Source organism: Agelaius tricolor, unplaced genomic scaffold, assembly GCF_023055355.1.
Source record: "Agelaius tricolor isolate 1412-34295 unplaced genomic scaffold, bAgeTri1.0.p SCAF_2, whole genome shotgun sequence".
Lineage (NCBI taxonomy): Eukaryota > Metazoa > Chordata > Aves > Passeriformes > Icteridae > Agelaius > Agelaius tricolor.
The window spans coordinates 26,309,492-26,335,916 of record NW_027269262.1 but is presented as its reverse complement, the minus strand read 5'-3'; the positions used below and the strand labels follow the sequence as shown (position 1 = coordinate 26,335,916).

General features: G+C 40.1%; 1 protein-coding gene across 2 annotated transcripts in view; it reads left to right on the top strand.

The window, feature by feature from the left end:
- GRB10 (growth factor receptor bound protein 10) overlaps positions 1–26,425 on the top strand; it is a 145,474-nt gene that overhangs the window by 59,660 nt on the left and 59,389 nt on the right. For both annotated transcript variants that reach the window (XM_071454847.1, XM_071454839.1), the window contains one exon: positions 1,733–1,826. In XM_071454847.1, coding sequence (XP_071310948.1) covers positions 1,733–1,826 — 94 coding nt within the window. The remainder of the gene's footprint in view (positions 1–1,732; positions 1,827–26,425) is intronic.

The window sequence follows — 26,425 nt, the reverse complement described above, 5'->3', positions numbered from 1 at the left end:
CATGATGTGGGTCAAGTCAGTGATGGCTGTGTGGCATTCCAAAGAAAATGAGATAAATCCAGTGAGAATGACTAGTGCTCCAAAAGTACTATTAATGTTACAATGTGATACCCCGTGGTTGCAAGGGATTTGATGAAAACAGGAGCTTGTGAGTTGCTTGTTCTCAGTAAGTGTTCAGTTAGCTCCAGTGAAAGAGCTAACAAATACCACTGTGTTTCAAGGAAGTAAGAACAAAGACAGTTGTGCTGATAGAAGGTCTGATGTGGTTTGGGTGGGTTTTTTTTGATTCCTGAGAAGCAATAACAAAAACTCACGAGGTAAGTGAGATGTGGCACATGAAACAACAGCCAGTGTTGTGAAAATCAGTGTGAAGAATGAAAAGTGCTATAAGGGGAGATAGCCATTATGGAGGCAGACGTTTGAGTGGTCCCAGTTGTATCTGGCATAGATAGATGGATGCCATTTGTATCTTATCATACAGTGTTTACTCATAAAAACCTTCCTTAGTCATACTACTGTTGTCAGTTTCTGTCTTATAAATGCCTGTGAGCTCCTGAACTGATCCCTGATGGTGATGACACTTGAGAGCAGTGTTTGAGTACTTGAATCAAAGTTCAAGCATTTGCTGAGACAGTCCCTCTGATGAAGAGATAATTTATTTCATATACTGTATAACTATATAGAGTTCTAGTCCCCAAACACTACATCCATTATGATTTTGAGCTTTAGCTGGTACTTTGTCAGTGCTGGACTGAGGGCTCCTGGTTGTGCACAGTTGAATCACTGCTCACTGTGTGCTTGTTTCTGCTCTGCCTTAATTACAATGTCATTTGCCATGAAGGTGGTTCCTCTGTTTTGACATAAAAGCAGGTCATGCCATTGTGTATTTAGCCCACACTTGGGGCACAGTGGGATCATGTGTATAGTCACGTATATCACAGCAGCAGCTTATGCTTGATGATACATCAGTGCAGACAACTTTGCTCACTTTTCCATACCCACCCTTAAGTGGTGTATGCAAAGGTATGCCAGTTTTGTAAAACCACACACCTTCTTTAAATCTCATTCTTCTAAAATGTGATTTACCTTGCTTTTCCTATTTTCTTGTTCATATTTAAATTTTCCTGATGTTTCCTAGTTGTCTTCTTTGGCAAGATCTGTAAGAAACTGTGGTATTTTAGACTTAGCCAAGTTCAGTTTGTGTTAAAACTTCATGAAACTTGATCTTGTGAGAATTCCAGTATGAAAAAACAACAGGTTGGCATCCAGAGCCATGGATGTTTATCTAAACTGAACTTCTGATTTCTCTTGAGGTTTAGTAGTTCACTACTGAATCTGTTTCAGTCCAGTTAATTAGTTACAAAGCCCTAAGCCACAGACTTGGAATTAAAGAAAACAAAGCTCCAAGCCTTTGCATAATTTGGTGCAAGAAGAAACTTTTGGTAAACTGGGAAGTGCATTTACATCACTGTTTCTCCGTTTGAAATGCAAACTGGTGTACAGATGAGCCAACAGCACAGTCATTGATTCTGGATCCATGCCACACGTATTAAAGTGACAGCCTAGTGTCCCCCTGTGATCTGTTCCCCCACCTTCTCTGACATTGGTTTCTCCTTTCAGAGCCATGGCAGGGATTTTTGTTTTGTATTGGTGGTTTGACTCCATGTAATGTAGCTTGCAGGGAGTACAGAATGCCTGTTTTTGATGAGATATTGTGCTCTTCTGTTTTTAGGACAATGTAGATCAGACTTCAGCTCATGGTCGGCGGGATCTGGTGGAACCGGGTTTCCAAGAACCATCTAACCGCATCTCCCTGAACCACCAAGGTAAGGAATAGTGCCTGGAAATCCAGGCTTTTCAGGCAAGTGCAGGCATTGTTTTGCCTCCATGGCTGCTTCTCCTCACTGGGTGGAAAAGAAAATGTTCTGGATGGTTGGAGAAGGAGAGCTGAAGAAATCGGTTTTTGTTACAACTGTCCTTTGAGCTGTGAGTGAAAGTGATGAAGGACTTGTATGCGTCTCAAACCTTGTAGCCCAAGATAGATTACTATCCTGGGGGATAGGGATATTCTCCATTCTCACATTTTTTGAGCGGGGAGAAGGAACATGCTGACATTAAATTCAACATTTGTAATGTTAAGGTTGCATTTAAAAAAAATCTTTGCCATAAGACAGGCTCTGCCTCAATGTTTGCAGTAGGAGAAGGAAAAAAACCCAACAGTTTATTTGCTTTCCATGGCAGAAGTCAGCTCATTTGTGAAAAGATAGCCCTGAACTAGATGTTGTAATGCAGGTGTAATAGTTTAGCTTCTGTAATTCAACAGGACCATTCATAAAAAGCTAAAACAAATCTTAAAACTCTGTCTTCACTGATTTCTGTCTGTTCAGAGACCTAAAAGACAACAGTTACTATTATTACAGAGACTGTACAGCTCAGCTTTATTGTTTTAGGTTTGAAATAATTGATAATAGTATTCTTTTAAGCAGTGAACCCTCTTACCCTCAGGCTTCCCGATGGTTTAATTTGAAACCAAGTCCTTGAAGGTCGTCTTCAAATGTTGTTTCATCAGAGCAACAATAGTAATGCAGACAGAACAAGACTATTGACACAAAAAAAGATTATAAGCATATTACTTAAAATATTTGCCAAACATGACATGCTTAACTTTTCCTTTAAAAATTCAGCTTTTTTTAATTTGTCAAGGGCAGCAAGACTCAAATTTCATGACTTGTAGATTATCAAGACAATTAAAGTTGCACAAACAAGTCCCAGAGTGTAATGAGGATTGTATTTTAACTTGTTCCCCTTTCCATGCTCCAGGTGTTCTGTGTTTTCTAAAGCTTTGTTTTCAATCAAAAAGAGAAGGCAACAGGTTGCAATGTAATCCCGTCTAAAACTTACAGTAGCAGAGGCAGTGTGTAGTGGCATGTTTACTTGCACAGAACACATTTTAGAAGATCAATTTTTCATGTGTTTTAGAATTAATAATGTTTGTTATATTATTTTCACCTATGTCAAGATGTCCAAATTGTGGAACAGATCTATACATGTGTCTTCTGAAGCTATTTGTGAATATCCCCCTTAGCTAAGGGATTTCTGGGTGGGGGGGAGCACATCCTGTGTGGTCTGGGTTCATGTGTTACAGTGCATGTGTTTGCAGGTCTGCTTTTGAAGTCTGAACATTTATAGAAGAAATAGGTAATACTCTGTTTGGATGGCAGAACGCCAGCTTTGCAGCCTGACATTTTCCCACTTCCTTTTCAGATCCTTCTTTTCCTCTCTCAGTATTGTTGTACTGAAAAAGGATCCTGACAGTGTCACCTGACATGTGGCTCAGCCACTTTGAGACAAATGTTCAACATAATTTAGGAAACAGCTGTCTTTAAAAAAATTGATTTGCATATGGGGTAGAGGCAGTTCAATGCCTGTTGGTCAAGCAAGATCCACTTAATATTTTTCCCTAGTACTTTTTGAAGTAAAGATTTCTTACACATCCACAATTTGTTTGGGATTTTTTTTTTATATCAGCTGACTGACAGCAAACAAATCCACTGTTTCTAAATATCTTTCTACTTTTTTTGCTGCAGTAAGTACATGGTACAGTATCAGTCTTGATGCTGTCATGTCAGTGGTCTGGATTAAGAACTGAAACCTGTATGCTCAATGGTGGCCTTTAATGCTGAGCTGGGCTGTAGGAGTTCTGCCTTTTTGCAGTGTTGGTGGGGGAAGCAAGGTCCCTGCTGCTTTGGTACCCTCTTGGAAATGGAAGTGGCCCTAAGTGTGATATTGTGTCATGTCTTGAGTGTTTGCTCTGCCCAAGTAGGAGCATCTACACTCTTTTCATAGTATATGAAATAAATATTCTTGTCCGAGAACTTGAATGTACAAGTATTTTTAGAGCTCGCATATATTCTGGAATTCCAGATTAATGAATAGAACATAGAAAAATACAACATGAAGAACTTCAGCTCAGGGAGTTCTGACATGGTCTGAACTAGCTCCCAATACAGTCATATTAGTCACACAGTAAATAGGAAGATTAGATTATTAACATGAAATGGATTTTTACGTTCTGTGGCCACTATTTGCTTTGGTTTTTGTTATTCTTAAACTGAACTTTGTTATGCATTACTTTCTATTAAAGCCTGGCTGGCACTCACACTGGTTTAAAGCTTAAAAGAGTAAACCTGTATCCAGAAGCAACTTGCAGAACCACTGCAAATTAATGAAATTAATGTTTGGTGGTATGCCTTGATTATGTTGATGATAAAGATGTTTGGAACAGACTATAGCAATTTTTTGCTTCCAGTTAGAGGCAACATTACTTGCTGACTTAAGCACATGCTTATTAGGAGACCTGAAGCTCTCTGTGATTGGCATGAGCAGAAATTGGGAAAGGCTTAGAACTGGCTAAAATAATTCCTGTTTAGGTGTTCTCTGCCTTTTTCTCTTTAGTGTATTGTGTGTTAAACACTGCAGCTGAACTTTGAGCAGCCGTAGTTGTTACGTTGTTTTATGTGTGCACTTGCAGTTCACACCTGACCACGTTGCTCAGTGAGCGCAGCAGATTTGCCAGTTTCTGTTGAACATTAACTTGTGGTCCTTTGCTTTTCTCTGGGAGAGCTTTTGGTACAAGCACCTGCAGTTCTGAACCAATACTGCTTTCCAGAGCCTATAAAAATGGTGATTAGCTTCTTCCCAGGCATCTGAATCCCTTTAACACAAACTGGAAAAAGAGCATTCAAGTGGAGACTGAGATAGCCCTGCCAACTGTCCCCGTGTGAATAAGCCCTTTCTTGTGAAGGGTATTTCAAGTACGTGTTTCCTGCTGAATCACTGTTTTTACACAAGCAGATGCTTTATAACTCTTCAGCTTCTTCTTTCAAAAGAATGTCTTGTAAAGATTGGGGAGCAGAAGATAGTTCTGTAAAGTGAGGAGTCTTTAGAATAGGAAGGTTTAATGTGAAACTAATGTGCAAAATTGAGTGCAGATGGAATAGTATTTTTCCCTATAAATAGTTTAATAACTGCTTTTGTGTAGGCATGCTAATAAACTTTCTTACTTTAACAAATAAGTATTTTATAGCTAAGCCATTATTTAGTTTATCACTTTTCAATGATTCTGCTAATTGGGCAAGTTTTGTTAAGGTACTAAATCCAAAGAGTGTGAGCTATGATGTCTTTCCTATATTCCCCATAGGATACCCCATAAATCAAATATAATAGAAAAGAACAAGCTGTCTTGCTGAACAATACTAGTATCCACTAATGTAAAGGAACAGATATGCTTCATAAACCTATTAAAAGCTACAGCCAGCCAGGATTTGGAATTTAATAACCAGCAAGTCTTAAGTATTTCTGGAACAGTCCTTCCAGAAGCTGTAGTAAAGCCTCTAGGCTTGAAGAAGAAAAATGTGTCTAAACTATGTGGCTTTTTTGGAGAGGAAAAGGTAGGAGGTGAAGAAACAAGCAAAACAATTATTTACCATCTTCAAAAACACCAAGAGGAAGCGAGAGCATGCTTACGAGGCAATGTCAGGTATTGTTATTTTCAAAACTTTTTCCTTCTCACTTTGCAAAAGATTCAGCAGTCACAAATGCTTAAAATTTTACAATGATAAGTTTTCTGCAGTGTGTAGCCTACAGTACTTGTACTCTGTCCAGTAGTGAGAGGCAGAGCTGGGGCCCCACAGTAGTGATTTTACTTCCAGTCCTTCCATTCACACAGGGATGCCATTTGGAGGCCTTCCATAGAGGTGATAGGCTCCTGCATTTGTTCTTCTTTGTCCCTTCCCAAATGGTGCTTCTGGTTCTCCTCTCTCCCTCAAGGACCCTGGCAGTGCAGCCCCTGTTCCCCTCGGCTGCTCTGTGCTGCTGCTGTGTGATGCCACCAAATTTAACCTTGAATGTGTCTCAGTAGCAGGGCAAAGCTATCATGTAGATTTCCCTGTGCTACTGTGGAAGAGCTTTGCTATATGAATTGTGATGGCAAAATGCCCTATGCTACAGAAAAGTCTAAGCCCAACAGCATCTGTTGACTCTTGGACTTCAGGGGTTTTAACCTGGTCACCATGCCACTGCTGTTTCTCTTCTTGCTCCATACTTCTGGTGTTTTCTTTGTTGATGCATATTTTGGAGCTCATTTTTTCTGTTTGTTTTTCTAGCAGGCAGCAAATACTGCCAACTTCAGTCCCAGATGTGAAGTTTATGGGCAATGCTTTTTATTGGTACTTGACATGTATTTTTTGAGATTGCCTAGCCACTTCTTATTCAGAATTTTAAAGCCAGGCATAAATAAGGTACATTCTGTCACCTTGCCTTTTAGTAGAAGTATTAGACATGCAATGCTAGCACTTTCTGTGTGTATGTACTCATGGGATGATTGTCAGTTTCCATACAAATGTGTTTTGCCATGGGTCTGTGATGAAAGATTTATCTTCCTTTTATTAGTGCATTCACACAAAGTCTTCCTTTCCCAAGGTGCTCTCAGCTCTTGCTGGACTTGGTGCTTTTTATCACTGCAGTTTGCAGACAGAGCTGAACTGAACCTTATGGTACCTCTGGCTCCACAGCCAGGTGGCTCCAGCAGCAGAAGGGAAATGGTGACAAGGTTGTTTTAGCCAATAGCTGTCCTTTCTTAAAAGCCTTTGGTCTCTCTTGGTTGGTGTTGGTAGGAAGTCTTGCCAGTAGTGAGACAATGAATATGCTTTGGTTGTGGATTGGGTGAGCATTAGATTTCCTGCCTCTATGTAAAGACCAATGGCTCCCACTGAAACTGGAGGGATCCAGGGCATCTGCCAAAATTTGCATCATACTGCAGTCGACTCTTGAGGTGGATGCTGCCCTCTACCTTGCTGGCTAGTCATTAATACATTAATTTTTAGAGTGACACTAAATGTCAGCATGGTGGAAACTTCCCTTCAAGCACACTGGAACAGTCCTGTGCCCAAAAACCATAAGCCTGTGTAAATACAGGCAGATGTTCGAATGAGCATGGATGTAGGTGAAGTATTACAATGCCTAAGATTCAGCCCAGAGAAATAATACTGTGTAGCACTTTTTTTCTCCACCACTGTTGTTATTACTTACTTTTAATATATTTTCTTCTGTATTTGCCTCAGGATAAACATGGGAGGTTGAGGTGATGTTGTTATTCATTCTTGTAGCTAAGGAGGAGTGTGTTTAGTAACAGTCGGTGCTGCTTCTGAAATGCTTCAGTTGTGGGATCTGACTGGGATGAGTTGGTTATCTGGTGTGTCAGAACTAACCCATGTTTTTGCAGAATCCAGCTGGTACTGAATTGAAAGTGTAGAATGAAAAACAAACATTGTTTGTTTCTGGAGACAATGCTGCCAGACATTCATGAATTCTGATGCTTTGTATAAATGTTGTTGTCATTGTCCAGCCTTAGGAAAAAACCACCATTAGTGCCAAAATGATTTACACTGACTAATCTTACAGGGAGAGCGGAGGCCCTGCTTCCTGCCTAGCTCATTACAGTACCTTTGTCTTCTCTTGGAGAATGCTTCCATTTATATTTGGTGATGAATCTTGTTAGCATGGCTACTAGGAGGGCACCCATAATAGCTGTGTAGAAGTTTAACTTCCCTCATTAGATTAGTTTCTAAACCTTTGGGCTGACAGAACTCTGGAAAAAAAAATTATGAAAAGAGAAGACAGTAGATTGGTGTTTAGTACAGATTGTTTCAGAGGTCTGCAGCGAGTTGCAGGAGACACGTGAACTGAACTGATTGAGTTTAACTGGAAGACTCTGTGCATAATGTAATAAAGATTGAGTGAAAACAGTGAAATGAAACAGACCAAAAGATATTTAAACTGTAGCATATTCAAAGAAAATAAATCATAGGTAACTGATGGATTTTGTTTCATTTTTATTGTAATTTTAAATTTTTTTTTATTTTTTTATGTATCAACTTTTTAGTATCAGCTTGCAAATCATCAGTTTTTGACATACTTAAAATTATTTATGTTCCTCTAAAGCCACATGATATGAATAAAAAACATTGTAATATCTCATAGTTAACAAGCATGGTATTTTAAGCCTGTTTATAATCTCAGGATTCAGTGTGTCAATCTGTTGAATTTCTCTGACAAGACAGGATTCAGCTAATTCAATGCAGGGAAGGAGCCCACTGTCTTGTTTGTATAGGGTTTGCCTTGGGGCCTTTGTTCATTGGAAGTTTTACAAGGTGAGATGTAGAAAAACTTAAGAATTTTAAGTAAGGCTAAACCAAGAAGTACTACAATATTAAAAATTAATTTAAGCCTTTTTGTTTTTCCTGGCCTATGGAAGAATGGTAAAGTTATTACCAAATTTCCAATGACCTTCTTTCTGTGCTGGAGGAAGATGGTTGTTGGGGCAGAGCAGTTGCATTGGAAGAGCAAGTGGAGCTGGACTGGGAAGCTAGGTTCCTTGCTCAAGATAGACCATTAGATGCACCATACTCATCCCTCAGGGACTGAAGCTGTATGGGTGGATGACATCTGAAATAGTGCTTTGGGATTTTTTTTTTTTTATACTGCAGATAGATGTTCCTCCAGCTTCTCTTTCAAGATTTGTATCTGCTGTTACCATGGCACAGAAGGGAGTAAATTCACAAAGCATTAATTCAGAGTAATTAGAGGCTCCTCTCTTGTTATTGTTAAATTCTTGTCTAAGGCTTTAGGAGGGGAGGTGTAAATTGAGCATCTGGATGATGAACTTCTCTTGCTTCTTTGCAGATCTGCCTCAGAAAGAGGGCATTTACTTCCGTCACCCCTTATGTGTTACCTCCTTGAAAACAGGGTAGCTTAGTACTAGCATAAGTGTACAGCAGTGACTCTTTAAGAAACTCACCACAAATCAAATAGAGAGAGTAACTGCAAAATCAATTGTAAAATCAAATATCCTTTTTAATTTGCTTTTGTCTTTAATATTAAAATATATGCATTCCCTGCTTCCATGGAAGAAGGGCAAATCAACTGTTCTTTTTGCATCCTTTGGCTGGGTAATGCAAGAGGCAGCATGGGATGTCCTCTCTCTCTCTGCTGGTGGGTGTGCACTCGGGGGCATCTGGTGGAAACTTCCTCCCTGTTCTGCAGCTATTGTGAAAACACAGCTCAGGGGAGCAGCACAATTTGGGGGTGTTCTGGTTCAGGGCAAATTTGGGAGAGAACCTCTGAAGGGGTTCCTCTAAAAAGCAGATTCAATCGGCCCCTACCCCAACTGCTTTGGGAAAAATCCTTAGAGAAAAAGTGGGAAAAACCTGTTTATTTCACAGGCAAAGCATTCACCAGCACAAAAACAAAACAACAAAAAAAATTGAACAATACTGGACAATAAAACCCCTTGCTGCTCCAAAAGAGATGACAAACTCTGAAAGCCCCCTTGGTGGGCTGCAGCTTGGCTCACTCAGTCTCTTGTCAGTCCCTCCAGCACTGGAAATGCCATGGCCCAGGCCCGGCCTGGTGGGCCACAGATGTGAGTTCCTGGTGCTCTTCTGGGTGTTCAGTCCAGAGCAGGTTTAAACAGGTCCAAAGAAAAGAAAGAAACCACAGTCCAGGGAACTTCTTTGCCTCAGCTAGCTGAAACTAACTAAAAAAAAAGCAAAGGAGAGCTCTGTTCCTCTGTCTATCCATCCATAGACAGCACAGTCCAGGAGCAGGAATGTGGAGGAGTGAGTGCAGTGTCTGAAAACTCCGCAGTTTTTCTCTCCCCGCTTCGCTCTTGGAACCAGTCTGAAAGTGCAAAACTTTTATCCAGCATAACCTGAACAGACAATTGGGCATACAAGGATCATACACCAACTTAGGAGAGGGGATTCTCCTTGAGGGGCTGGGGTGGGTGCCAGGGGTGGGTACCTAAACCCGCTGCTCTGTTGGGAGTGTCTGCAGGAGGCCGATGTTCACATCATGGATTTGCTCACATTTGGCAGCTCTCCCAGCCATGTGCCAGCTCCGTGAGGTGATGCCACCGGCGGCACAGACACTTTCTGTGCCACTGCCACCACTGCAGAGGTGTTGGCTCACCCAGCCCCTCGCTGAGCAGGCAGCTGTGGGCAGGCAGCCGGCTGCCACAGCCACAGCCTGGCTGGTGACTCCCTGGGTGACTCTCACCCTTGAACAGGCTGAGAGAGGGCTCCTGGAGGGGAGCAGCTGCAAGCCCTTCATGGGGATGATGTTGTTCCAGGCATTCCCTTTCTCGGGCTTGAGCTCACGGGTCTGATGCATCTGTTTGAAATGGTGTGCCTGGGGAAATTCAGATATCTGACGGAAACCAGTGGCTCAGTATCTACCTCATGATGAGGTGTTTCTCCCAGGTATCAGAGCTGAGCTCATTTCTTGTGTTTATCTCATGTCTTCCATGAGGGAGTAAAAGTCTGTTATCCTATGGGTGGTGCACTCCTCTGTAAGTGTATTTTCTTAGCAAATGGCACCATTCTATTGCTAAAGCAGTTAAATGTGATAGATTTCACTATTTTTAAAATAATTTTATGTAGTTATTTATACTGTCCAACAGGCATTGGGCACTTCTGGTCTTGATCTTCCTCTGGGAGGAAGAGCCTACTGGGCAGCATTTTTCTTCCATTTGAGTTAGTGGTCCAAAATTGAGCTTAGTGATCTGAAATATCCTCTTCTAATTTAATCAATGAAAGGTAACAGTAAAATCATGGGATGAGCTCTTATGTTCTCTGGCATAACTGTATTGCCTTTATGTTTTCTTTTGTAATCTGACTAAATTTCTACTGTCAACATGTTAGAACAAAAGGATGGAAATTAGTAGTATCAACACAGACTCGTTTGATAGCTTCTGGATGACATTTTTAACATGGCTGAGTTGAATTCTTGCCTGTGCTACTACACCCTCTTTCTTCACGTTCTTAGATTTTGCATATTCCCTGTTAGGGGGAATGTTTTAAGTGTATTTAGCTTGATGTAAGAAGCTTTTGAACCTTTTAGTGAAGGTGTTATAGCCAAATGTCAAAACATGGCTGTGGGCACTTAAAATAGTCCAGTACTAATGAGCTAAGAAAGTTGATTTATTATGTAGCCTGGCTTTTTATCATGCTATAACAATGACAGTTGTTCAGTGAAAACAGTGTCTCTGCAACATCAGAATATTAACTTTGAATTCTGACACCTTATCCAAAATCAAATTCTAAGTTCAAAAGGCAGTTTGATATATAAAGGGGAAGAATATATTTAGAGATAGAAACAATCCATATTCACTGCAGCTATACTGTTATATATTTTGAAAATAATCTTTTAAGGAGTATCTCTAATTTTTGAGATAAAAGTACAATGTCACTATGCAAGGTCAGCTTTAATGGAAAGAGAACTGACTTTCAGTATCTGATTACATGGAAAGCTCTAGGGCTTTAATCTGGTTTCATGACTCTGTGTTCAAATCTGAAATAAATCTATTCTGCTTATTCAGACTTTTAAGAGTATCATCTGTCAGAAACCGATTGCCATTTATCTGCAGCACATGGAATTTGAAATCACTGTGACTCTTGAGGGAAGACTATTTTATTTTATGAATCCCTCTGCTTTGGTAAAAGCAGACAGATTTCTCGAGAGAACAGTGTTAACTGTGCCTCTGTGCTTTCTGAAGATGATGGGGGAGAATGGACCCCATTTTCTATGAAACTGACTTCTAAGAGTGTGGTAGCAGTGGTGTGATCAAGTAGGAGCAGATGTAGTGTCAGAAACTACTCGCTGAATTGATATTGATTAGACTTCATCTTTGCAAGATACTTTTTAACAGCCTTACTTCACATGAACACATAACAATTTTGGAATCAGATTTTTTTTTTCTAAATGAAATCCATTTAACCAGATGAAGTTCTGATTTTCCCCTATCCCTGTTAAAAGCACACTGAACTGATTTTTGTTCTGTCTCTAACCACCCATGCACCTTTGATTTTCCTTGTGATGCAGGTGATTTTTAATAGCTGACACAGTGCAGCCCTTTTGTCTGCAAACAATTCTGAGAGATGTATATCTGAGTTTTCGATTTTTGGTTTCCTCTGACCTTCAAAGTTATATTTTCGGTCTCTGTCAAAGTACTGAGAGGGTGGAGAACAGGCAGTACAGCTCTTAGTTTCCTTCCATTGTTTGTCCTAACCTTTGGTTTCTGTCTCTTCTTTCCTGTGCCTCAGGTGAAGAAAAGTATAAGTTAATTTACTTTTTTATGAGCTTCATCTTTAAAGCAGAGCTTTTATCATCTTAAAAAATTTATACAGAAATTCACTTGCTTCTCTTTAAAAAATATAAAAATGATTAAATAAAAAAACAACCAAGAAATATCTATCTCTGTAACATTTCTAGGGGTGAGAAATAGAAGGAGGGTGAGGTAAGACTTGTTTGCAATAATGGAATTGGGCATATTTCTGATACTGCAGTTCTCCTGCAAGCTCCTGGTGCTCCTAAAGGCTTCTGGTGCTTTAGGATTCCTTCATTCAGCTACTTTGTGCTCCTCCTTTTTACTTGTTAGTTGGTATTAATTAGAGGAAGAATTACAAATGCTAAACAAAAGTTGTGCTTGTGCTTAAAGATTAAATGGATTTTAAAAGTTGGCTGACAGTACTATAGCAAATTTAGGTTAAGCAGTCTGAACAAGAATAGAATTTGTGTTTTTAGTATCCTGTTCTGCACATTAAAACAATTTTCTGGAGCTCAAGTAATAAAAAAATGGGATTGTCACATAAAGACATAACACATTGTACAGCTGAGAGGAAAATGCCCTGTTCAAGTTATAGCTTAAACATGATCTTCCTTAGAAATGTCTTTCCTAATCTGTATATAAAATAAATGTTGGTTCTGCCAGATGACTGGGAAGTCGAGGACTGCAGATTTTAAGGTTTTTCTAGCATAGGAACGTATCTCTTCTAGTTGAGGCAAACAAATTGCACTGGAATGCACTCATGGGCTATATCAGCAAGCATACCTTAACTCAGTTATGTCAAAAAGAACATATACTGTGGTGCATCAAAAAAAAAAAAAAAAAGGTGTAACTAAAAATACTTGGCTAATAAATTTTTGTGGTTTTGGGTGAATGTGAAAAGTAGGCTTTCTTAGTGGCAGAGTTATGTTTATTTAAGTATCAACATGATTTTCTATGTTTAAAAAATTCTTTAAGATTCGTGAATGAAGTCAGACTTCAGATACCAAGAAGACTGTAAAATGGTACAGGCTTTGATTACAGGAACTTTCTGGTTCTTTCTGTAAGCTCTGCATCTCTGCAGAGTATCCTGCCTGTATTTAAAGCCAGTCCTTGCTGAAAGAATGTGATTGACTGTGGGCTGGCTGGCAGGGTCCTTGTTGGGGGCATGGTTATTTCTCACTCCTTTTGGAAGTTACATGGACTAAGAAATGTCCACAGCCTGTGCTGTGGGGTTGCCTGGACTCTTAGGCACAGGTGGGAACGAGGGGTTGCAAACTGTAGCAGGTGATGATGGCAGCAGCAGACCTGGCTCCCATGTGCTGGTAGCTAACCATCAGTGACTCAGGCATCCATAAGCTGCTCACAATAACTGGACTGCAGAAATCATGGCAGGATGATGACAAGTGTGTGTGCTTCTTTACATGAGCATGCAGAAGCAGCCATGGGCTCTCCACCCCACAGCCCACAACCCCTTCTGTGGAGAAGCTGGGAAATACTCATTGGGGTTGGCCACTGTGCCTGTGTGGAGCGGGGCAAAGAGTTAGAAGCACTCATTCAGTGAACCAGCTTCTACATGGATTTGAACAAATAACTGTAGATGTCTGCCTACATTTTCCCCATCAGTAAAATGAGGATATTGCTATTGCAGAACTTCTGTCAAATAATGAGACCTGCTTAGTAGTGTGCATGGTCTTTTTGAAGACGAAGTCTCACTTCAGCGTTGTTCATGGTATTGAGAGCCAGTTCTGGAGAGATGAAGACTGAAATGAGAACATATGTGAGATTGTGTCCTAATGTGTTGGGTAAACCATAGGGTATTACTTTGATATGATGGGTAGCCTTTCTATAAATTGACTTGTTTGTGTGCAGCCTGTGACATGGAAGTGATGAGAGATGATGCAGCTTCTAAATACCATAAATGTGCTTTGATTGATGGTGCATAATTCTTGACTCACAGGAGGGAGGAGGTCAGTGAATTAAGCTGAAGGGTACTTGAAGCTTTGGGCATGTGGAGATTGAAATTAAAGTTGGGAGCAGTGACCAGACTTGCCAGATGACATTGGAACATTTACTACAAAAAAAGAAAAAAAAGAAAAAAAAGGCATTAAATGTGGGATAAAGAGATAAGTTAAAAACACTTGAGGCATAAGTGAAAAGCCATGGAGTTTCTTTAAGATGGTTTTAGTATGTAGCTGAAATGAAACTATTGAAAGAGATCTAATTTGTTTTCATTATTGTAGGAGACAAGATGTCTACTAATACAGTATTTATGTTTGTGGTAATATCTTTCTACCATTGTGTATCTCTATAAACTTTCTGTTTAAGAAAACGACTAAACAAAGCAAAACAAAAAATTGTCTCAACCTTTCCTCCCTATGGCAATAGTGCAGAGATTTTTGGGCCAGGATACATGTCTCCTGCTGTGTTATGCTGGTGAAATACAAAACAGAGAGATCCCTTTCTGAAGAGCAAGTTTAGAGATGAATCTTTCAGACTGTTGGCTCCAAGGCAAACTGAGACAATCAGAGAAATTTGCTGAAGGCATGGCTGGGGTGAATGCCTCCTTTCTTACAGCAAGGGTGTTTGAGCAAGAAGACTTGGTATCTCTGTGCTGATGACTTTTCCCTGAAAAGAGATGTTCTCATACCATTTGCATTCCCCAGGGTCTGGTGTCTCCCAGGGGTTTGGAGGTACAGCTGCGCTGGCACTCTTCCTAATGTACTTGTAATAGCAAAAAACCACTTTCTCTGAAGGAAGTTTATTCTGGTTTGACAAGTGAAATGAAATGCAGCAATAAAAGCATTCTTAGACACTTATACTGGGCTAGAAATACAGATATTTTAACAGGAAAAGTAGTAGAAATGTGGAGTCATTTCTGTTGAACTGGTCGTTCACAATCTTTCCTTGTATTTGAGGCAAATGTGCAGACCTAAACAAATGCATTTTATTGGAAGCATATGGAAGACAGTCTTCTAGTGCATCCTCAGATTCAAGGGGCCAACAGTCAGACTCACTAATGAGGGCAGAATTGGGAGATGTTGTTGACAGAGTGGACACTAGAGAGGTTAATAGGGTAGAAAAAAACACAAGTAGCTCTCAATGAAATGGTACCCTACTGTGGTGAAAGAGGAAGACAGTAAGAATCTGAAATCCATTTGAGTCAAGTATAAAAGAACATGTTGCTCTTCAGCAAGATAACTCAAAATTAGTTCATGGCAATTTGAAAGGAAGCCCATATGGAGTGTCTCCTTTGGAGAACTGTTGAAGATGGAGGAAACTTTGAAGTGGTTTCCAGTGCTTTACATGGTGCAGAAGCTCTTGGTGCAGGTCTTTCCTGTTTTGAGACCATATCTTGGTGTTTTATTCATTTTATGGTTAGAGTTAAGTGTGTTTAGGTGCTTAAACACGTCAGAAAAGAGAAATAACCTTCATTTATTTTTCACTACTCAAGATTAAAAATACTTTTAGGTAACTATACATTCTGATGCTGCAGCTGTCTTGGCTTGTGCTTTAGGTTGTAAATTTGTCAAATAAGGAAGCAAAGTCTGTGTTTGTTTGTTTGTTTGCTTTTGTAGTCAGATGGTCTTCAAGTCCATCTAAGAAAAGATTGAAGAACATCAGTGAAAATATGTTTTTGAATTTGAAAATGCTTTTGAATTTTTTAAAGGGGAGTAAAATAGCAAAAGATAATATTGTAGTCTTGCATTATTTATTATGCCTGTAGCTTTGACAAAAATCTTGTGATGTTAAGGCTGTCCCAAAATGAACTAGAACAGTACATTTCTGTAACTCTGATTTCTTACTTTGTCTATAAAGCAGATATAGCAAGCTTGAGACTTGTTTTAAGCTCACGTAATAAGAGGAGGGGATAAAACCCCTCAAATTTCATAGCTTAATCAAATAAGCAAATCCTGTAGAAAAAAACCCAACTCTGTTGTAATTTGATGTCAGTTCTGCACCAAAATCTTTTACCACAGTGCACCATTGTAACAATGAGCTTCAGTCATCACTGTCTTTCAGCTTACCTGACTGTGATAAGCAGCACAGTATTTATTTCTGCCTTTATGTAAACATTATGCTGCAACTGGTTCATGACAGCACTTCAGCAAGCTGTGTCATGTGAGGATACTTGAGAAATGCATCAAAGGAGCTGACATTCTTGCATTGAGGTTGAAAAAGGTTGCAGCACTTCTCTTAAAGCCAAGAAGCTTCAAGGGGAAGATCAATCTGAATTTGTTATGTTTTCTAAGTCTCTTTGTTCCTATTAAAAAGGACAAGATTCTGTCAAGCTAGTTGCATTTTCAGCTAAAAAAAACCCAGAATTAAATGGGGCAAACCAGCTAAACAAAAAAAAAAACCCTTTCAAAATATAGCATGAGATGTAGCTAAATTTGGAGTTCTTAACAGCAAGCAGCTGCTTAAGTAATTAAAGTATATAAGGTGCTACTGACCAAAGCAATTAGTATGTAATTTCATTAATGGCGTTAGGATTGCAGTAACAATATTTAAGTCTTTCTGTCCAAATCAAGATTGCAGGCAATTTGTGCCATGTCCAAGATGAGGCTGGGAGCAGTGTGATGTTAGGGTGTGTTACAGCACCACTGTCTGAGTGGATCTGTAACTGCGCAGGAGTGGCTGTGCCTTGGTAACCCTTCTGATTAACATACCTTGCTTGAGAATTTGCATGTGCATGCACTTCTACATTTTTACAAGCTAGGATGGCAGTAAGTTTATGTTTCAAACAAGGCTTCGTGGGGGCTGCTAATTTTTTTGTTTATCTTTGTAATTAATTTGTGAGCTTGCTGGTGTTCAAGGGCAAAAGGGAGTTACTGTTTTTGTGTATGTTTTTGTGGTTTGTCCTTAAGTGGTTGAAAAATCTTGGAGAGCTCAGGCATAGTAGAGTGTTCCAAGTCCCTCTGAAATCTGAAGTACTGCAGATGATAGGTTTTTAAGTTGCAAGGTTGGCAACTCAAAGACAATTAGGTGATGAGCCCAGTGACTACAGCTTCTAGGTTCCAGAATAACCATAAATATTCTTCAGAAAGATGACAATGAGTTTTAGAGCCTAGGCAGAAAAAATGCACATCAGAGGGAGAATGTGGAATACACTAAAGTCGAAATAAAGGTCATCTCTAAGGCTAGGGTAGCATCACTGATGAGTCACTCGGTCAGAGAACTGAGGCTGGGAAGGCTTGCCGCTGGGACACCCGTGGGTATTATTCCTATGGTGGCTAACCTGGAGGTGCTGACTTCGTTAAAAAGCCACTGAGAGAAGTCCTTCAGAGCCTTCAGGCTCTACAGCAACACTTCTGGCCTACCTTGAGCTCTGTCCTGTTGACTCATTGCCTCTTTCTAGGTCTGAGCCTTTCTAGGTCTGTAAATATGTGGGCGTGCTTTTGGCGGAGCAAACCAGTCTTCTCTGCTTTTCTGTGCTGTATTTCAGATGCGAAACAGGGCGAGGTGAGCAGGTTGTCTCACCTCTTGAGAACACTGACCCTGTGTCCACAGGTTTTTGGGGCATCTCTCCTAAGAGGGGTGGTGGAGTGAGTTAAAGCTGTGCAGTGCAGGACATTGGCTCCCTGCAAGCTCGTTTGAGTGTGCTGGTGACATCTTTGTCACGTGGGGTAAGAGAAGTGGAGACAACCTCATAAGAAGTGATGGTCTGTTAACAGAGTACCCTTAAGGGAAAATATCTTGTGTTCTGTTTCCAGCCTTGTTCTGTGGACGTGCAAGGAGGTGAGTCTAGGCAGGGGATTGGGCTCCATGAACGCCGACTAGATGGAGAAGAGCAGCAGGCTGATTTCCCAAAATCACAGGGTATGCCCTGTGTACCTGACCTGGGAATGCGCACAGCTTGGGAAATCAGGCATGTGGATCTCAGAAGGAAAATGGGCATAATGGAAAAGTTTGTTGTGACTCAGGCAGAGCTGTGATGAGTCTTCTGCATAGCACACCTGCAGATTTCCCCTCTGAGTGAGCCTGATCTTGACTGATTTTCACCAGTGCAGCTTACTGAGGGATATAAATCTTGAACAACCAGGCTTTGTCTAGCTGAAAAGAAAAGAAACTTGATTTGGTAAGTTCAGAAGAAACATTAGCACATGGTTTTCTTAGGCCTAAATAAAGTCAGGCTGATGTTACTGATTTTCAATGTAGTTTTGAATGGTAAATGTAGATTACTTGTTCTTTTGTATTGTTGCTGGTCTCGGCGTAGTTGTTGGTGGCATAATCCTTGATTGGGGTTGGGGGTTTTTTTGGTTGCTATCTTATGTTAAAAAAACCAAAACAGGTTGACTAATGGGAGTTCTTGGAATCAGTGTAGTCACAGCAGAGAGAGGCATCACAGAGCTTTTATAAATGCCTGTTTTCCTCCTGAGCGGAGTGGGGTACAGACACCTTCAGCAGTGGCTCCACACCGCCATTTGGGATGAGACTGCAGCAATATGCTTTGCCATCTGGGGATCCGTGCGTGCGGCAGGACTGGAGCGTTCCCTTCTCATGCACTGGAGGTTCACGCTTCGTTACAGCAGTAATTCCTCTCAAATCGTCCACCCTTTGCTGACAAGGCCAAGGGAGGAGATCTCCGTATTCTGCACCCCAAAGTACTGTCTGATTTTACAGAAGCAGCTGCTCGGCTTGCTTGAAAGAAGAGCCTAAAATAGACAGCTGATTTGGGGACAGCATATCTGTGTGCATATGAAATTAAATGCATGCCCCAAAACACTGCTCCTTTAGTAGGGCAAAGAAATGAAGGAAAAGCTTATATCAAGGTTCTGCCTATGCAATAAGAGGACATCTGGATGGCACCTGCCTTTGTCTCTGACACGAAGCTAAGGTAGCTAGGCTTGCTTGTCATTATTTGTTGGGTACTGGGTTTAAAAGTCAAGTCAGAGGCAATTTCTAATGTTCTGCAAGTAAGTTTCTACAAGTCCCCAACAGCCTCTTCAAGGAGGCTTTTTTAATGCAGTGTTGCAATTCCAAACAACTCTCCCCCAGTTTAGTCTCTTGTAGATATTTTACCAAAATAACAACTGCAGTTAATACTGAACTATTAAAGCAACTGATAAAAAGAAACCAAAATTACCCTGACGTTTAAGCATTTTACTTTTTTCACATGACTTTGGTTCTGTTAAGTTTGACCAGAAGTACCTTAAATATGAAATATTCCAAGTTGTCTGCTTTGTATGTCCATCGGTCCTAGCTAGGTAACTATTATATGCTGAAAACGCAATATTTAATTAACTTGGAAGAATAGCTGATTCATTAATTGCTGTGTGCAACTTTTGGAACTTATATTATGTCCTCAAACATGCTTTGTAAGCCAGCAACAAACCTGTTTGAAGCAAAATTCAAAACTCACGGTTCAACCTTGGGAGTAAAGGTTAGCTCGGGTATCAGGTGATGAGGGACACGCCTAAATAATAATAATAATAATAACAATAATAACAATAATAACAATAATAACAACAACAATAATAATAACAACAATAATAACAATAACAATAACAATAATAATAATAATAATATTGCTGCTTCAGCACCAGCTCTGCAGACCCATCACTTCCTGAAGAGAAATGCTAATGGACTTTCTGGGCTAATCCAGCCACTTTTTACTTGAAAGCTTTGTTGAAGTTGTTGTGGAGTGGATTTGAAATGAAACCCACTATGCAAGAAGGCTGGAGTTTGCTGGCTGCCAGGCAGGGACTTCCCCAAGCAGTCAGGCGATGCTCTCTTGGAGCAGCCACTGGTGCTGGTGCTGGAGCAGGCAGGGCGTTGCAGCTTTGGCTGGAGCTCCAGCAGCACGTTAGGAGGTTATGCACGATGTTTCCCGGAGCAGGGATAAAGCCTGGGCTTTCTTGGCAGGATGGGAGGGACTAATCCGTGCAGTGGTATTTATATTGATTTGTAAGGATTGTTCAGCTGGGATTACTCAGCTGGGTATTATGGTGTTTAATCAGGGAGGGAGAGCACAGGTTCCTGAAAGGAAAGCAATAGATGCTTTGACTGTCTTTAACTTTGCCTTTAATAGCTTTAGATTTGCAAGACACGTGTAGCTCTTCTCATCTATGTGAATTTTAAACTTCCTTTTGAACTGTGACTTCTGTAGTAGTGTTATTTGTCTATATTTGATTAGCATTCTCACATTTTTTCTTCTTTTTTTTGGACACAAGCAATAAGAATAAAATATCCAAGTAAAACTTTAGAGAAGCACTATGAGTAGAAATCTGTATATGGAAAATGGTAGAATAAATTGGGAAAAATAATAATTTTTTTATGTAAACATAAGAAAAATATTTAATTATTAGGTATGTCAAAGCTTTTTATTCCATTTCTGATGTAGGACTGGGTAATCTCAATAAAAATGCAACTAAACCTAACCTTTTCTGTGTCAAATTGCAGCTCTCACTGATACAAGATATCTTTTTAAAGCCATTCTCTCATAAATGTGACTGTCTGATATAATATGCAGTCAAGCATTTACCCTGTGGTCATCTGACAGTATTTCAATTCCCCTCTTCATTGCCACCCAGTGTTGTGCTTTTTCAGCTCTGACTAGCAAGTTCCTTAATGGCTCAGTAGGTTAACATGGGTTTGCCAGTTGTCTGAAAAGTTCCAGTGGATTTTCTGTTTGTTCTGTATGGGCTGCACAGGCCAGGAGCCCTTCTGCTGCTCAGGTGTTCCACACATACTTTCTTTTGAAGGGTAAGTGGCAGTCTTTGTATGATCATAATTTTGGGATATATTGGCAGGGCTTGCTTTCTCCGTTTTGCTGTTGAGTTAATGCACCAAGAGTGTGGCACCCAGTTAACCTCACCCAGAAGGTAAGACTTGAATGGAGAATCCCTGGGGTCACTTGACCTGTCTGTGTCTCATGTTCACTCTTTCTTTTCTTTTTTGTCCTGAGTTAAGGGTGGGCCACAACAAGGCTATAGGTTCATGACTGCCTCTCACAAAGTTATGACTTAAGCTTCAGCTTTCCTTCTTTTCCTGTCTCCTTTTGGGCCAGGAAAATCCATCTGTGCACTCTGATGTATTGCATCCTTCACCAATGTAACCACTCTGTCCTTGAGGGTTTTTTTGAGGATTAGTCTACTCTGACCCCAGGTTTGGCAATTGAAAGAATATCCCATTCTGCCTTCTGTGGTGCTGCTTCTATCTGGGTAACTGAGGCTGGTTTGGGTTTTCCTTGTCTTGATAAATCCAAACAAAAAAATGCTTTCTTTGTAAAGGTCTATCAATCTTTTTCTTAAATCAATGAATTAAAAGCAGGTGACACAAGAAAAAGGTACAGGAAAACCACTGAACCTCATGTTCATGGAAAAAAACCCACAGATGTTACCAGTTACTTGAAAATCAATCTTTTCACTGGATTTTGTAATCTGCTCAAGAATTATGGTTTCCCAGAGGTCTGCTTAATCTGGTGTTCTGCTCAACTGATGTGCTTAGTCAATAGTTACTATGCAGCAGTGGTTTTGCAGGCCATGGCCTGCAAAGAGGGTTTGGAAAGGCTGATTGCTGTTATCAGTGAGTGATAGCTGGACCAGGGTGTGCTCCCCCAGCAGGAGATGGGCAGTCCCAGTGTGCAGTGACACAGGATCAGCTGGTGTCCTGTTAGGCTTTGGGTTCAAACTTTGACCTGATGCTTTTTTAGGAAGGAAGGTATGCTTTCTTCTGGTGGGGTTTTTTGTTGTTGTTTTTGTTTGCTTGTTTGTTTGTTTGTTTGTTTGGCTTTTTTTCCCCCAAGGCTGCAAATTTCCTTTGAGAAAATGGGTACCAGGAATTTTGTTTTCTAAATGGTCTGTGTGAGTCTGGAAAAGGGACTGGCTGTGACTTTACATATTTTAATCTTATCTCTTATTGTTGGAACATGTGTGGTCAGAATTCTAGATGGTTTAGATGATTTCCTTAAATTTCAAGCCCCTCATACTGATGCCATTAGTGCTTCAACACTTGTGTGTGCAGTAGTCTAGCAAGAGTTCAGCAGTGGTGGTGGTGATACCAACCCACAACAATTGTCTGTCAAGGCAACCAATATCCATCCACTCCGCAAAATGACCAACCTGACTCTGCAGTCCTTGGGTTAGAAACGAGACCATGTACAGTGGGAAGTGCTTCTGAATGTTATCTGTGAATAATTGCAGCACCATCCAAGGGCAAAACCAGTAAAATCTCCATCAGAGGCATGATTTGCTGTAGTTTATCCCCATAATTAGCAAATAAACCCTCCTTGTCCATCTTCCCTTCCCCCAAATACCTAGCTTTCATCATCTTCAATTTTGGGATGCCAAACTTCGGGTGTGAACTGGACAAAAACTGAATTTTGCAGTTTTTAGCCTTCCATCTTCTTCTATCAGAATTCCTAAAACTCATTTTACCCACTAATCCAAGTGCACAACTTCATTCCTTCCTGCTGCAGGGCACCTATAGCCAGTTGTTCCTGTTACTCATTGAAGCTTCGGTTTTTTTATGAGTACCTTTCATATGTAGCTTATTCCTATAGTTGTTACCTAGCAACATTAATTTTGTTCAATTTAATTTGTCTTCTATTTCAAGAAATCTATCAGGTGTGTTTTGAGAACATATCTGGAGTCCAACCATGAACCTTTAGAAAAGAGTTGTGAAATAATAAAGAGAGTTCTCTCCAGCACCTGTAATAAAAGTATGTATACTTGGTGTTAGCCATCACAGCCATACTGGCAGAAATGGGAATAGATGTGTGTGGTGTTTAAAAGTCACCTGGAGAATACTGGAGCAGTTACAAGTTCACTGTTGATTTCTCTGTGTGGCTCTCTGGTTTCAGTGTGCTCAAAGAGCACAGATGCCTATCTCAATTTCATGCTCTTTTACCAACCAGCATCTCTGTTTCTTGCCCTTCTCTCCAAGGCATGGTCATGGTCCATTTAGCATTTTGCAAGCTGCACGTGCACTGATTTGACATTTTGTAGGCCCGCAACTGTAGTTACAGTACAAAATAGAGGATTTCACTTAAGCTGAAGAATGTTAAAATGCAGTAAAGGAAAGGAGTGCAGAGGCCCATACAGAGACTTACAAGGCATATAAAGTTTTGGGGTTCAGGCTTGTAATTTTTAATTCAGGCTGTGGCTACTCTGGGGTGAGTGATGCCTCTAGGACACAAAGTTGTGTCTTCTTTCACTTTAAATGAACAAAAAACCCTGTAAGCTTCTAATGTTCAATTGAGGCAGTCTTGATATTTTTGTAATTCTGTCTGACAGCCTTCTCTGATCTGGAGAACAGTGTGAAAGCATAGGGTTTGCAAATATTTTTTTATATTGTCTTTTTGTTTCTTGTGCTAAACTTCCCATCCATATGGAGCTTTCAAGAAACCAGGAGGGGAGAGATTGCATAGAATTGGAGCCTGATACTGGGAACAGAGGGTGTCATTCAGCTGTAGCATCACTGTAGAGGGCACTGTGGGATTTTTAAAAATTTGTAAGAGATCTGCTTATTATCATCCACCTTCTGTTGCATGCGTCTCTCAGAGGTGTACAAGCTGCCAAGTACTAAATACATGCATCCATAGGGGGCTGTGGATACCAATTGTTTGAAAATTACAGATCAACTGGTGCCTGTGGCATTAGTGAAAGCTGAAACCAGAGTATGGAGGGATATGAGACATTTGTGTAAACATTGTGAGTGTAGTAACATGGTCAGAGGGAGAAAGTAATAGAGGAGTAGGTGTGTTACCTAGAATGGACTTCTCTTTGCATCATAACAACTGTGTGTTGTCAGTAATAGTACACTTTCAAAAAATTGTAGTGATGGAGATTTCTGGAAAGTCTTTCTAAAATGGCATTTGGACACAGTACTGGAGGGACATGCTGCAGTGTTCTTGTGCAAGGGGTGCCCTTAATATGCGGGGTAGTCTTAGAAAAGGGTTTGTATACACATCTCCCTGTGGTAATCCTTATCTGCATTTTTGATCCTAAAACATGAGATTTACACAGTGCCAAAACCCTTGCAAAACTTAATTGCATCACCAGTATGAATCAGAAGAACTTACATGTGGTTTCAGAGGATTTGAAACAGGATCTTGAGATAGATACCAAGTACTTTATATGTCTCTTTTTTTTTTTTCCCTTTTCAAGCTCTGATACAATTCTTCTGTTTATTTTACTATAAATGTATTTTCCCTGTATCACCTGTGATTTACATTGTGTTTCACTGCATCATCAATGCAGGGTGGTAGGCTGTATGCAACTGTGTGTTCCTTTTCTTTCACTGTTTCCTTCTGTCTCCTTGAGGGTTAATTCATATGCGCTGGAGGGGCTGCTCACAACTTGAGCATGCTCTACTCAGCTAACTTCAGTGAAATATTACATTAGGTATATCATAGCTTTTTTGTTTTGTCAAGATGGCTCTTGAATGTGCTGCTCTGAAACTCATTTTGCTGGTGTTAGGTTGTCAGATAGGAATAGGTGATCAATCAACAGCTGCCTATCTGTATCAAACACTTGTTTATAGATGTGCTGTTAGGTTTCCTATAGTATCAGACTTAATTCCATGGTGACAGAAAAGTGCTATAGTCTTTTTATAAATCTCCTGAATTCCTAGTAGCTCTTGCATCATTTATCTCTGGGAACTGATAGAAGGGATAATGCTGGATGATTAAATTCAAAAATGAACAAACAAGAAGGAAATTATTTATTTTTTTAAATAAAATGTTTTTACAAGCCTCTTAAATCACAACTAATTTAGGTCCTGTGATGTTTTTCAAAGTGTTCCCTATGATCTGTGGACCATATGTGAAAGGGACGGGTGTTTGCTGAACATTCATTTAGATACATTAAATGCATCCTAGTCTGTAGTCCAACATGTTTATCTCTTTTTCAGTAAATAGAATTTCTGTGATGCAGTGAGCCCTCTGACAGCCATGAAAATACCTGCTTTCTTCAGGAAGCTGGCACAGCTGAAGATGAGCAGGATCATTTCAGCTTTGTGTCGCTTCAGAATAAGTGGGATCCTGCTTAGTCTTGTTAGCTGAGCTTAACATGTCAAGGCCAACAACTACCAAAATAAGTAAATAAATGAGGATCTAGGGGATAGAGAAGGGCTAGAAGCAGAAAGGCAAGTGGGACATGGTTAAGTACAGATTAAAGTTTGCTCAGGCTTAATTTAGGGTTTATCATCCCTCCTGTATTATGCTCGAAAACATTAAAAATGTATTCAAGGTGCTTTTTTTTTAAATAGAGCATGACAGCTAACCTACCTAGCTAGCTTAACTAGCTTAGCAGAGCTTTTGTAACAAAGTTTTCCTCCTTCCTTGAATGGAACTTTTAAATCTTTTCTTGTAATTGAAATAATGATTTACTTTACCAAAAATATTACTTGCAACATCCAGGAGCTGGTTTCTGAACAAAGCCAAAGTTTAACAAATTGTGGGCAAAGAAACAAAAGGAAGTTCAGACAGCTGCCAGTGTGTGCACTTTGGTTCTAGTTTGGGAAAGAACATTGTTCACAGAAGAGTCTACAAAACTGCCAGTACCCTGTCCACCACCAGAAGTGTGTCAGACCTAGGTTATGCAAGTGTTCTCATTTAAAAATGACAGTCAAAAGCAAGGGGCTGTTTGCATGTTTGTGCATGGAGGTGATAAGTAGCTTCTGTGCTGCTCACCTGAAATGGAAGAATAGACTTTGAATATCCACTTTCCTACTCCTTGATTTTATGGCAGAATTCAATACAGATTAGGGAAAATAGCATTTTTGTATCCCTGGAAGTGCATGTATGCAAGATATTTGGGGAGCTGAAAGCTCCTCAGCTACCTGTAACTCTGCCTGCTAGATTCTTCCAGGTCAGTCACAAAATCTGTATGTGCATACTTAGAGGACCAGCATGGTGCTGTGCTGGATCAAAGTCCAATAATTTGCAAATTTTGCTGTTAACTAGCAAGCCTTCTCAAAGTCAGTTTTGTCAATGTTTTGGTTTTTTTTTTTTTTTTTTTCTTCATAGGGTTGTAGGGTTGTCTTGATAGAGGCAGGATCTCACTGGTTGGTAGAGAGAGATCCTTTGAAGGATTGCACTGTATATGAAATACCCTTCTGAACAGTATGCCTGCATATGGTTGAAACAGTTAGAAATCCTGTGGAGGACTTATTTGATTTTTGTTAAGTTAAACTCTGTGGAGAGCCATCACAGTAACATACTGGATTACTTGGCAGGCTGAGACATCTGCTGGCACTTCTGAGGTGTAGGCTGCAGCAGTGAGGTTTCCTATTGCATCATGCTGAAATCTCTCCAAA